Below are 13,108 nucleotides of genomic sequence, written 5' to 3'. Positions count from 1 at the left end.
TACATTGTTTGACCTTAGATATGTAAAAATGCTTCATATTCCAGGCGTTTTTAACTTTTTTTATGATTTACAAAATAATGTCCTTAACACGTGGAACATGTAGCAATTTCTCAGTATAAGTACTGATTATTTCTGGAATCATTATGGGTTAGCAATATAGAGTAAATTTAAATTTATAATGTAAAACTAAAATGCCATACATTAGAGACTCTGGTTTATCAATATTAAAGACTGAGAAAAGATGACTGAGGGTTAAAATCCTCTTTTAGTTGTATGCGCACTTCAGAATTGGTACACATATCTTGTTTCTTGTATCTGTTCTAGTTGGTCCTATCCTATTCTCCATTTCTATGTGTTTTAATTTTATATTTTGAATTTTTTACTATACATATATATTTATATTTATTGATTATAGTTTTATAGGTGCATCATCCTAACCATTGCTAGAGTATCTACCTCCCTTCCTGCAAATTCTGTCCTCTCATCCCCACTTCTCCCTTGTTATCCTTGGTCCTTTGCATGTGTTTTCAGCTGTAAAGAGTTTGAGTAGTTTAAAGGATAGTCTTCATTATGGACCTAAATTTGGGCTGTTAGAGCCATTACACAGCACAGAATTGTTTATGATTCCTAATTTTTTATACATTATACATTAATTCATACCTCCATGAAGGCCTGTAGAGGTCACAGATTACAAACAGAATAAAGCATGAATTCTGACATGTAATTCAGAGTCTACCCCAGATCTTTCTTAACAGTACTTCCTCTTCTTAACTTCTGAAAGATTTTGTTTTTTTGGGCCACATCCTGTGATGCTGAGGGGTTACTCCTGGCTACACGATCATAAATCACTTCTGCAAGGGTGGCTCTGGTGGCGTTGGCTCTGCAGGTCCCCGGTTCCCAGTGTCACTACCGAGTGAATCCATTTTCCTCTGGGAACCTGGCCTCTGCTGGGGCAGGAGACATGGGCAGCAGGACCCCAGTCCTGGGGCCTTCACAGACCTTACGAAAGAGATTTTCCCTCCTCATCAGTCCTTTTTACCCAAACCCACACGACAACTGTTGTTACTTTACCATGATACCATAATGCTCATAATTTTAAGTTGCCTCTAGGAAAGAAAACGAGATGCGCAAGTCTCACTGGATAATACATAGTATATATTCCCTATATAGCACTCATTATCACTAGAAGAGCTATTATCATTTTTTCTATTTTATAAATATGAATACTGAAATATAGAGATTAATTTCTTTTATCTGACCACAAGTATAATAAGAGTTAGAGACAACATGAATTAGGAATCCTTGGTTCCCACTTCTTGTTTCGTTAGCACTAAAACATTACCATTTTCTTCTTTTCCTACTTCCTTCCTTCCTTCCTTCCTTCCTTCCTTCCTTCCTTCCTTCCTTCCTTCCTTCCTTCCTTCCTTCCTTCCTTCCTTCCTTCCTTCCTTCCTTCCTTCCTTCCTTCCTTTGTTCCTTTTTTCCTCCTTCCCTCTTCCCTCCTTTCCTTCCTTTCTTCCTTCCTTCCTCCCTTCTCTCCTTCCTTCTTCTCTTCCTTCCTTTCTCTAACACCTTCCCCCTCCCTCTTTCATTCTTTTCTTCCTTCCTCCCCTTCTCTCCTCTCCCTCCCTCCCTTCTCTCCTTTGTTTTCTCCTTTCATCCCTCTTTCCTTACTTTCTCTCTACTTCCTTTTCTTTCTTCCTCCCCTTCCCTCCTCTCCCTCCCTTCTTCCTTCCTTCCCTCCTTCCCTTCTTCTTTTCATTCTTCCTTCCTTCCTCCCTCCTCTCCTTCCTTCTTCCATTCCTTCCTTCTTTCCCCTTCCCTCCCTCCATCCTTCCCTCCTTTCCTCTTTCCTTCCTTCCATCCTTCCTCCCCTTCTCTCTTCTCCCTTCCTTCCTTCCTTCCTTCCTTCCTTCCTTCCTTCCTTCCTTCCTTCCTTCCTTCCTTCCTTCCTTCCTTCCTTCCTTCCTTCCTTCCTTCCTTCCTTCGTCAAATACACATCACTCAGAAAGAGTAGAATAAAAAAGACAAGCTTCTATTTCTATTCTTGTCCTATATTTCTTCAGAGAAATTTTAAATTCTACATTTATGATATTCCTTTGTAAATATTTAGTTACAGAAATTTAAAACATTATTTCTTATTCTTAGTAATTGAATGCTATATAAATTTTATACTTAAAGTAACTTTTAAATTTAAGCTATCAATTTATATTGATGAATTTTAATGATGTTAATATGTTCTAAAGTAGTATTACCACAATGACACTTATTATCTATTAGTCTCTGCTAATAGAATATGTGCTCTGCTATAACATCTATGCAACAATATAATGGAAAGAAAAAATAAGTAGAAATATGATGAAAGTGAGGCCGGGTGGTGGCGCTGGAGATAAGGTGCCTGCCTTGCCTATGGTAGCCTTGGATGGACCATGGTTCGATCCCCTGGTGTCCCATATGGTCCCCCAAGCCAGGAGCGACTTCTGAGCGCATAGCCAGGAGTAACCCCTGAGCATAACTGGATGTGGCCCAAAAACAACAACAAAAAATGATGAAAATAATGAAGTGTGTAATTTTCAAAAAATTAATTATTGAGAGTATTTTAAATGAAGTAAAATAGAAAGTTTAACAGTTGATTTTATCAATCGAATTATTATTCTTGCATCTTATATAGCAATTAACTTAAATATAATGAAAAATTTGGATTTATGACTATATCTTAATTGCTCATTAAGAATTATAGTGAATGTAATCTTAAACTCAATTTCAAAGAATACTATCTATACAGCTCTTTTTAGGTTAGATAGTATTTCCACTTCACTGTTTCTTCTCAATTTTAGAAACAACATCAAATAACAATATAATTTTAAAATGAGTTGTAAAATATCATCATGACAAGTTATGGAGAATAACCTCTGTATCTTTGACTTAAATATGGCATAAAGTGATAAAAGTGAATAAATTGTAACAGCTATATCTTAAAGAAGTTTCTAAGACTTAAGAGTTATGCGGTTAGGCCAAGAACTAATTTTAAATTTGAAAAAAGTTGTATACTAACATGCTAAAAACACATACATTTCTCCAGGCATTTTTGTAGAAATCTCTAAATGTAACCTACTTTCTCATAGTACTTGATCTCGTAGTCCAGTATGGCTCCATTGGAAAAAGCAGGTGCTTGCCATGATAGGGCAATACTATTTTGGGAGGCCCAGTCCTTCCTTACCATACCTATCAGAGAAGGTGCTGCAAAGACAAAAAATAACTAAGAATTAATAGGCAGAAATATTTCTCCATTATTCTCATTTTAATATTCTGTTTACCAATGAAAAGTGTTTTTTGTTGTTGAGAAAATTATTTGCTAATGCCTGAGTAAATATGATAGCCTTGATATCTAATCAATATAAATACTGTATAAAAATTATACATAGTAACACTAGTAGGGAGCAAAAATCTCAGTTCAAGAATTAAGACCAGACTCAATATTTTTGTCATATTTTTAAACAGACTATTTTTGGACTGTAAATCAAAATAAAGCATGTCTCACCCATATGTTTTTCTTTTCATTGTAGATTTTTTAATGATCATGGTTTACAAGGTTGTTCATAATACTGTTGTTGTTTTTCCATATGTACAAAGTTGTTCATTATTCAAAATTTATGATTCCTGGTCAGTCGTACAATTTAAAACTTCTTTGATTAGTTCACAATTCCCACCATTAATGTCCCCAGTCCCCATCCCATCATCTCTGTGGCAGACATCTTATTTTTTTTCTCTTTCTTTCTTTCTTTCTTTCTTCTTTCTTTCTTTCTTTCTTTCTTTCTTTCTTTCTTTCTTTCTTTCTTTCTTTCTTTCTTTCTTTCTTTCTTTCTTTCTTTCTTTCTTTCTTTCTTTCTTTCTTTCTTTCTTTCTTTCTTTCTTTCTTTCTTTCTTTCTTTCTTTCTTTCTTTCTTTCTTTCTTTCTTTCTTTCTTTCTTTCTTCTTTTTCTTTCTTCTCTTTCTTTCTTTCTTTCTTTCTTTCTTTCTTTCTTTCTTTCTTTCTTTCTTTCTTTCTTTCTTTCTTTCTTTCTTTCTTTCTTTCTTTCTTTCTTTCTTTCTTTCTTTCTTTCTTTCTTTCTTTCTTTCTTTCTTTCTTTCTTTCTTTCCTTCCTTCCTTCCTTCCTTCCTTCCTTCCTTCCTTCCTTCCTTCCTTCCTTCCTTCCTTCCTTTCTTTTCAGAATTCAAGACAAATTTAGACTTTTCTTTTTCTTTAAGAATGAGCACTTTATAAAGTCTCATTATATTATAGAAATGTTTATCAGAAAGTCCTTAACTAGATCTGATTATTCTATATGAACTTGAATATTATTTCTTTCTTGATTTGTTGTGACATTTAAATAAAAGAAAACATTTAACTTTGGAAGCTTACTTTTAGATTTATATATTTTATCCTATGTAACATGGCTTAGCAATATAATTCCATGTAAATTTTAAAATTGCATAACACATGTTCTAGACTATTATCTAGCCAAAACTCTTCCAGAATACTATTTTTAAAAACAGTAATTTTAAATACAAATTAAATATCATTGATAAAATTAGAAATATAAACTATGTTTTTTCTTCTTTTATAACCCAATGATATAATCCACACATACAAAATGACATGTTTGCAAAAGAAATCACTGAGATTTATTTGTAGAAACTGAAAACAATGTACATTCTATCAATTATCTGTGATTTAATATAACCTTGTACTGCATAATGTAGAACTATCAAGTTGGAATTTTGCTAATGTATTGCTATTACAAAAAGTTAATTTATTGTTTTGTAAATGAACCAGATAAGGTGAATAAAATGTATAAGAATAATATCAGGATAAACCAAAAAAGTTAAAAGATATTTGTCCTTTTACAATGTGAGAAGAAATATATTTCACAATAACAGGTTACAAGAGAGAATACAGTATTTGGATTGGAAGATAGAATCTGAATAGAAGATTTGTTCTAGAACCTACATTAACAACCAAGATGCCCTTCAACAGATGAATGGCTAAAGAAACTGTGGTACATATACACAATAGAATATTATGCAGCAGTCAGGAGAGATGAAGTCATGAAATTTTCCTATACATAATGGACATGGAAACAATTATGCTGAGTGAAATATGTCAGATGGAGAGAGACACACAGAATAGTCTCACTTATCTTTGGATTTTAAGGAAAATAAAAGACATTATTGTAATAACGCCCAGAGATGTGAGCCTGAAGGACCAGATCATGATATGAAGCTCACCTTGAGTAGGGGTGAGTGCAGTTAGAACACTGACAACTATTAAGACAAGATTAATGAGTGAGAGAAGTAGAATTTCTGACTCAAATACAGGCAGGGGGTGTGGATAGAGAGAGATGGGGTCCATTAGTGGTGGGAATGTTGTACTGGTGAAGGGGGGTGCTCTTTTTGTGATTGATATCCAACTATAGTCATGTTTGTAATCATGATGTTTAAGTAAAGTTATTAAAATGAATAAAAAGAATTTTAAATGCCTAGCAAACAAGTATTAAGAAAAATGTTTTTTAAATTAAGAAAAAATAAACAGGAATCTGAAAGATAGGCACATGCCTGCATGTAGCCACTCAAGTTTGGTCCCAACACCACATAGTATCATGAGAATCATTGGGTGTGGCCCTAGAGTCCTGAGCACTAGGTACTCAAGATGGCCAGGTATTCCTCAGCACTGCCAAGTTCAATCGGCGGCACAACCCTGATTCCTAAAATTGATACCCAGGTATAGTTGGCATAAAATCACCAGAAGAGGGCCCAAGACCCCTTCAAGAAAGGAACATGACTTTCAAGCACAGTAAATTGTCATATAAAATGACATATTTTAAACTTTTCAAAATGTGTAAAATTTATTAAACTGCTTTTAGTAATGATGTATTGGCAGTAGTACTGGATCCTAGCAGGGCTTTGGGTTGTATTATCATTTCTAGTCTTATACATTAGAATTATATTACAAATAGGAATAAAGAATATAAGAAACTCTTTCACTCTTACTAAAAACTAGGAATGTGTCTTGCTTGAGAAATAAAAGACAGAGACCTCAGATCAATGAAGCTATTTAGTAGTAAAAAAAATCATGAAAATTATTGTGATCTCATGATATCGTTTCAATTCATGTTCGGATTTCTATTCAAATGTACCAGTCACAAGTAAAAATAAGATTTTACTATAATCAAAATTTTATGACTTAGGTGACTATGATTTGCATTTATAAGACCCAGGTATCAAATTTGATGTAAAATTTCTAAATATTGCTTTTGAATTTTAAGAGTAATGTCTTTTTTTAAATTTGAGAGAGTGATATTTTGTCCTTATAAGGAATAGTTGTTTTTTTGTTTTGTTTTGTTTTGTTTTTTACTTTCCCCAACTTTAAACTGTTTTTTTTATTTGAGATTTTAGCCACACATTTTTCTTTGGACCAGAACAGTGCCCAGGAGTAATTCCAGTGATGAGGGACAACTTGACCAGCAATCTCCCTGGCCCTAAAGAATAAAAATTTAGAAACTAAGTTTAATGACCTGTCCTGAATTTTAATGGAAGCCTCTTCTACAAGTGAAAGCAGAAAAGAATAATATGCTAAATAATAAAGGGCTTTAATAATCCACAATTTAAATTCAGCAGCATTTGAGGCTGGAGCAGTTGTGCCAGGGGTAAGGCATCTGCCTTGACTGCGCTAGCCTAGGTCTGACCACGGTTCGATCCCCCGGCATCCCATATGGTCCCACAAGCCAGGAGCGATTTCTGAGCGCATAGCCAGGAGTAACCCCTGAGCATTACCGGGTATGGCCAACCCTCCCCAAATTAGCAACATTCACAGCTAATAAATTGCTAATGAACTAATAATCATACTTTTTACTTAACTGTACAAAATTTTATATTTTTAATTTTTTTTAATTTTGGGGTATAATACCCAATTGTGCTAGAGCTTATGTCTGGCCCTATACTCAAGGATCATCCTGGTAGTGCTTAGGGGAATATATATAGTTCTATGAATCAAATCTGGGAAAGCTGCATTCATGTTAAATGCCTTACCTGTTTTGCTATTTCTCTGAGCTATATACTTAAATAATAATATATAATGCTATATGATGCTAAAGGAATAAATTATAATATTACCTGCAACCTACAAATTATTTTGGAATAAATATATCTATTCATTTTAGGGTCTTGAAATTCATGTATAAAGCGTGATTGTTTTCATTGTTTTCAGTTTCATATACAATGTCATAAAACAATATTATTTATTTATTAATACAAAACAATTTTCATAATAATGTTGTATTCAAGTAATTTTTATATTAAGTAATTCTTATATATATCAAGTAATTCTTATATATAATCTTATGTATTCATGTATTTCTTATAACACTTAAAATATTTTTATTTATAACAGTAGCATGCTAGAATTTTTGTTTTGGGGGTTGGGGCATTCCAGCAGTGCTCAGAGGGTCTTGGGTCACTCTTGGCCATACCAAACCCACTGAGTTTTTGGCTACAATGTTTGATGGTAGCTCCTCAGAATTTGGATACACTTGGAACCACTGGTTCACAAGATTATACCTAGTAAGTGCTGAGATTAAAAGGGTTTAGCATATGTTTTGCACGTCTCCTCATTTGCTTTCTCCTTTGAATCTAGACTGGCTATGAATTAGACTATAGGTATTTCCTCTCTCTTTAAAGTTTAATTTACTTTATTTAAAGAGCGTGTATCAGTAGATGATAAATTCATTTGCTTCCAGGTAAGTGGAAGCGAAATTATTAAAAAAGCAAAAAGAGGAAGGAAAGAAGGAAAAAAAAGAGCATAGCAAAAGGAAATTTTGTAAAAATTATTTTATCTCACATGAGGTCATTGTCATTGCTAGTTGATTATTCTGTTACTTTATTTGTTCCTAAATATTTGGTGGCTGCAGATACACTTTGACGTCTAAATTGTTATGTTCCAACAGGAATGGCTGTACTAAAAATTAGTTTTTACATGATTCAGAAATTCTACACACTATTGCTGATACTGTGGCTTTTGTAGGATGTGTTTTTTATTTTCCAGGGCTTCTGGAAGTATGTGAAAGTGGGAGATGGGGGTGAGGTGATACCTTCACACACTCCCAAAATTCCTGGCAATATCCATCCAAATATGGGCATGCATGGAGTTTTGGTCAAATTGTGTCTCTTTTATTTCCAGTTTTTGATGGTTAATTAACTCGAGAAGTAAATTATTTAAATTTTGAGACCTTTTTTATTATCCCTTAAAACCATAATTCATAAAATCATGGATTCTTCACTTTATACATAAACTAGAAAATCAAAGAACTAGATGAACCCAAATATTCACTTTATTATATATGAAATATCCATATTTTACAATTACAAAACATAATTTTGATCATCTTATTTCAACACCATCCTTCAAATACATTTTAAATTCTATTTCATATTTGATATGGTCTTCATAATTATGATGCTATTAGTTAAGATAGTCAATTGTGTAATATTTTAAGTTCTAAAAAATATTTTTTGAAGGGGTTACACCCAGCAGCGCTCAGGGGTTACTCCTGCTCTACACTTAGAAATCACTCCTGGCAAGCTCGGGGGACCATATGGGATGCTGGGATTCAAACCAACATCTTTCTGCATGCAAGGCAAACACCCTACCTTCATGCTAACTCTCCAGCCCAAGTTTCTAAAAATTTTATGGAAGATTTAAATTTTCTATAATTGTATAATTATAGATCTCAAATTTTACTTTGTATATTATTTTGAGGAGATTTGGGCCACATGCAGCAGTGTTTAGATATGGGTCAATTGCAGCAGTTTTAGAGGTGCTCAGCTTCAAGGAATAGAGCTGGATTTAATAACATGAAAGGCAAGTGACTAAACTAAACACCTAAATATATCTCAGAGCCAGTTATCAAATTTTAAGCACAACAGTTTAATTTTATTATTACATCAGATTATACATTCCTTCAGATAATTTTGACTCTGAGTTATATGATATTTTAGCATATTTTTTGAAGAAAACTGCATCAATATGTACTTGTACGTGTGTTAATTATGTAGAAAGGATATTTAGTCAGTCACACCCCACAAGCTGCATTATCTCTTCCCAGAAAAAAATCAATTTTACACAGAATTTTACTTTAAAATAAAACTTCACTACATGAAACTTCAAGGGTTTGGTTTTAGTATTTTTAATATGTTTTTCTTCATAACCAAACTTCATAAGACAATTATTGATTTATTTCTACTATTTATTCTAAGAAAGTCAGAGAAAAACAAGAAATTGGGAGGAAAATAACATCTTTTGGAATTTGTCATATCAGCAGCTAACTGAAAGACTGGGAGACTCAAGCAGTGCTTACTGGGTAATAATTACGTATTCAGGATAGTTTTCAGTTGAATTATATTTCTGATACACAGAACTTATTAAGCCCCAAATCTTAGCTTTGACCTTCAAAATAAGTGACTTTTAAAACCACATTAGCGCTTATTGAAGATATTAAATAGGAAACTTTCTGATCTACACATTCTGAATCTCAAATCATTTATTAAAAAACTATATAACAAATCCAGAAAAATTATACTGTATAGTTAACCAACAGTACTTATTTACATTTAGTCCAAATATTTTATATAAGTATGTGGAGATATAGGAAGAACTTATCATTTTTAGTTTACTTCTAATTGAGATGTAAGCTATTTTCACTAAACATTTATTTTATTCCTTTTATACTATTATATATGACTCATAATCTTGGAATACACATCATCTTCATTTTAAAGATGAAGTTAAAACTCAGAAGAGTGAGTAATTCTTTTAGTAAAGATGTGCAGATGAATTTTGATTTAACCAAACTGCCAAGAAGAAAATTATCATTTTTTAAAATTAATTTGACTTTAGTGTTGTAATATTTTTAAAATTATAATATGAGCTCAAAATTAGAAGCAAGAAATGAAATAAGGTGACGAATATACTTGTTCCTTGAAAATGTTACTTCATGATATTTTAAAATATCAGGCACAAGTACTATTTAAAAAATCACATAATTTTATGATTACAAATAATTCTTATATTAATGTGTAAACAAGATTACATGGGCAATGTGTTTTCTAAAGATCTAATAGCTAATTTACAGTCAATTTTTTAGCATATTGAGTATAATGAGCTTATTCATTTTATATAGTTAAAGAGTAAAGTCAATAAAACACTGTCATGTGAGGTAATGACAGTATATAAGTTTAATGGTGAACATTAAATAATAGAATATCAAAATAAACCTTATGTATTATTTAGTATATTTTTTCAAGTAGTGAGAGAAAATCTCTCAATATATTTCCTGATAACCATTTATATACTAGTGCTTCAGTTTCAAACATTTTGCTAAAGATTATACCACTTCCCAAGGCTCTTTATTTTATTAAAAATCTAATTGTTAAACAGTTCTCATATGAAGTGATTGTTTTCTACCTATCATTTCTGCTTAAGTTCTAGTTCTAACTCAGAACAAAAATTTAGAATTAATTATTGCATTTCTCGTTTGTCATTTTCATTCTCTTCGATCTTCCCTTCTTTTCTCATTTTGTTCTACACATTCAAAATAGCTCTCACTCCCTCTTTATTCTGTTCTTATTGGTACTTCTTTCCAGAAAGATAAGATTGTATATATTTGTGTGCAGCTCATGGAAATCAAATGAGTGGCCTAGTAAAATGCAAATAAAGACCAATAATACAGTAAATAATATAGATCAGTAGTACAAATTTGTACAGACTTTTAAAATTAGATAGTTTTTTCTTCTATACTAATGTCCCAATAGATAACTACTACAAAGCAAGAATGTTTCTTATTTTTTTATGCAGAGATAAGTTATGATAAATATCATAATTTTACTTGAGAAATGTTGTAAGTCTGATACTTTTTATTAGTGTAAAGTAAATATCCATAACTTCATGTTCCTAAATATTTCTGAGTGTATCTAGTTATATGTCTGAGATATTTCATGCTCCATGTAAAACATCACATATCCTTATACCACATGTGCTTTTCCTTTGATGTATTTTTCACTGTCCTAAAAGTTCCATGATTATATATTTTATCTAGTTTCCTCATGCGGGTAACCTCGCTATGAGTATAATTTGCTTACATATGCTATTATTAGTGTTTTATTCTTTGTCTTTTCTGGTGTTTTAATTTTATTTCTATATTTACCAATTGTATGGTAATAATTTAAGGCATGTAACAGCTTGGGAAAAACCTTATCCTCCAATATATGTTTACATAATAATTCAAAAAGCTGCTAAATTCTCTTATGGTAAACATGACTTTGTAGTTTTGATTAAATAAATAATTTTGATCTGGAGCTATTAACATGGAATATTCAGATGGACCAATTATTTGCAACTGCTCTTGCAGGAAGAGATTTGTCTGTGTTACACCAAAAGGCTGTGAGCCGAGGAATGAAGACAGTCTGCAGCAGCATGAAGAAGGAAGTACAGATTATCACTGATTTCCAGGAGGAACCTTGATTCCAGGCCTCTAAGAGTCTAATTGGTCTTCTGACAGGCAAATTTGAAAGATAATAAATATATATGTGGTTTTGAAGTGCCACGTTTGTGGCATTTGTTACAGGAGTAATAGGACACTTAAAATAGCTCTGCTGATTTATCTCTAAAGGTATTAATTTTGAATTCATTTGTGGTTCAGTAGAGAAAGTGCAAGTTTTAAATACCAGAGTTTTAAAGCAGTGTCCCTCTTGTATTTGAACCATTAAAATTCTCCATATTTATTTGAAATGTATTTTGGGTATTTTGCTCAAAGCAGTTTCCTTTATTAATATAGTCTCTCGGGTTTTTTCTATTACCTGCCTTTTTTATTAGAAAAGGGAAAACACACTTTTATTTTATCATCTTCAATAAGAAGCAATACAAATAAATGTATCACCTTTTAACTCATGTTTAGTGCTTTTTTATTTTTAAAAAGCTAATTAGTTATAAATTGAGGCTGAAGTGATAGCACAGTAGGTAGGGAATTGGCCTTTCACATGGCTGAACCTGGTTTTGATCCTCAGCATCACATGTGATATGGTCCCCAAAGACTGCCAGAAATAATTTCTAAGCACAGATCTAGAAATAATCCCTGAGCAACACTAAATGTAGCCCCCAAACCAAAAAAAATTTTAAGGGTATACTGATATAATGTAACATGAATGTTTCACTATTTCCCAATCATTTATTCCCTGCCAATATTATTGATATACACAGGTAGATTGACAAACATTAGAAAAAAGTGCATAGAAATATTTGTGTACAAAACTCTTACTACCTATGAAAGTCATAATAAGAAATAACTTAGAAACCATTTAGTGAGTGTTGAGTCAAAATGATTGATAACACTTACTTATATAGAGTAAGAATTGAAATATCTTTGAATTCTTTTAATCATAATCTGAGACTGTTAATTTCTGTTTTACAACATAAAATGAATAGATTTAATGGGCACACTATTAAATTTGTTTTAGGCTGTTCTTTTAAGAAATCTATACTACTACTTATTTTTGTATTATTTAGGACACTTGAGAAACAGCTTCTATGAGCTGTTATTATTTCTTATATAGTATAAGAGGGGGAAAATGTATAGTCATACTATCATTTTGAAATCTATTGACTATATTATTATATGTCAAACTTCAGTAAAAGAGTAATTCACACAAGTAATTCCTATGCATTCGATATATATCATACACTATTTGCCAGAATCTCAGAGAGTTGGCATGACCACCAATGTAAATTCAAGAACATGTCTCTAATTGTCTCAAGTTTAAGCTACTTTCTATTTTATAATATCTAATTATATTAAAATTTAGTATATGAGTTTATGGAAATTTTTATTAGTACAATTTGGTGAATCACATATTTTATGAGGTATATGTGAATATAATATAAACAGCTTTAAATATCTCAATTATATATTAATTTGGTTCAGAAATTTGGCATATCAGTTTGCTCATAAGAAATTTTACTCCTTTCTAGGTATTGTGAACAATTATCCAAACTTTTTAATATTTTAGAAAATAGAAATGA

The 13,108-nt window shown here is 31.8% G+C and overlaps 1 protein-coding gene across 1 annotated transcript in view; it reads right to left on the bottom strand.

Moving 5' to 3' along the window:
- The window catches only part of EPHA6 (EPH receptor A6), a 973,333-nt gene that overhangs the window by 417,086 nt on the left and 543,139 nt on the right, over positions 1-13,108 (bottom strand). The window contains exon 6 of the mRNA XM_049785675.1: positions 3,116-3,240. Coding sequence (XP_049641632.1) covers positions 3,116-3,240 — 125 coding nt within the window. The remainder of the gene's footprint in view (positions 1-3,115; positions 3,241-13,108) is intronic.

This window comes from Suncus etruscus, chromosome 13 (assembly GCF_024139225.1).
Source record: "Suncus etruscus isolate mSunEtr1 chromosome 13, mSunEtr1.pri.cur, whole genome shotgun sequence".
Taxonomy (NCBI): domain Eukaryota; kingdom Metazoa; phylum Chordata; class Mammalia; order Eulipotyphla; family Soricidae; genus Suncus; species Suncus etruscus.
Note: the sequence above shows the minus strand (reverse complement) of the source record. Positions and strands in the feature narration are given on the sequence as shown.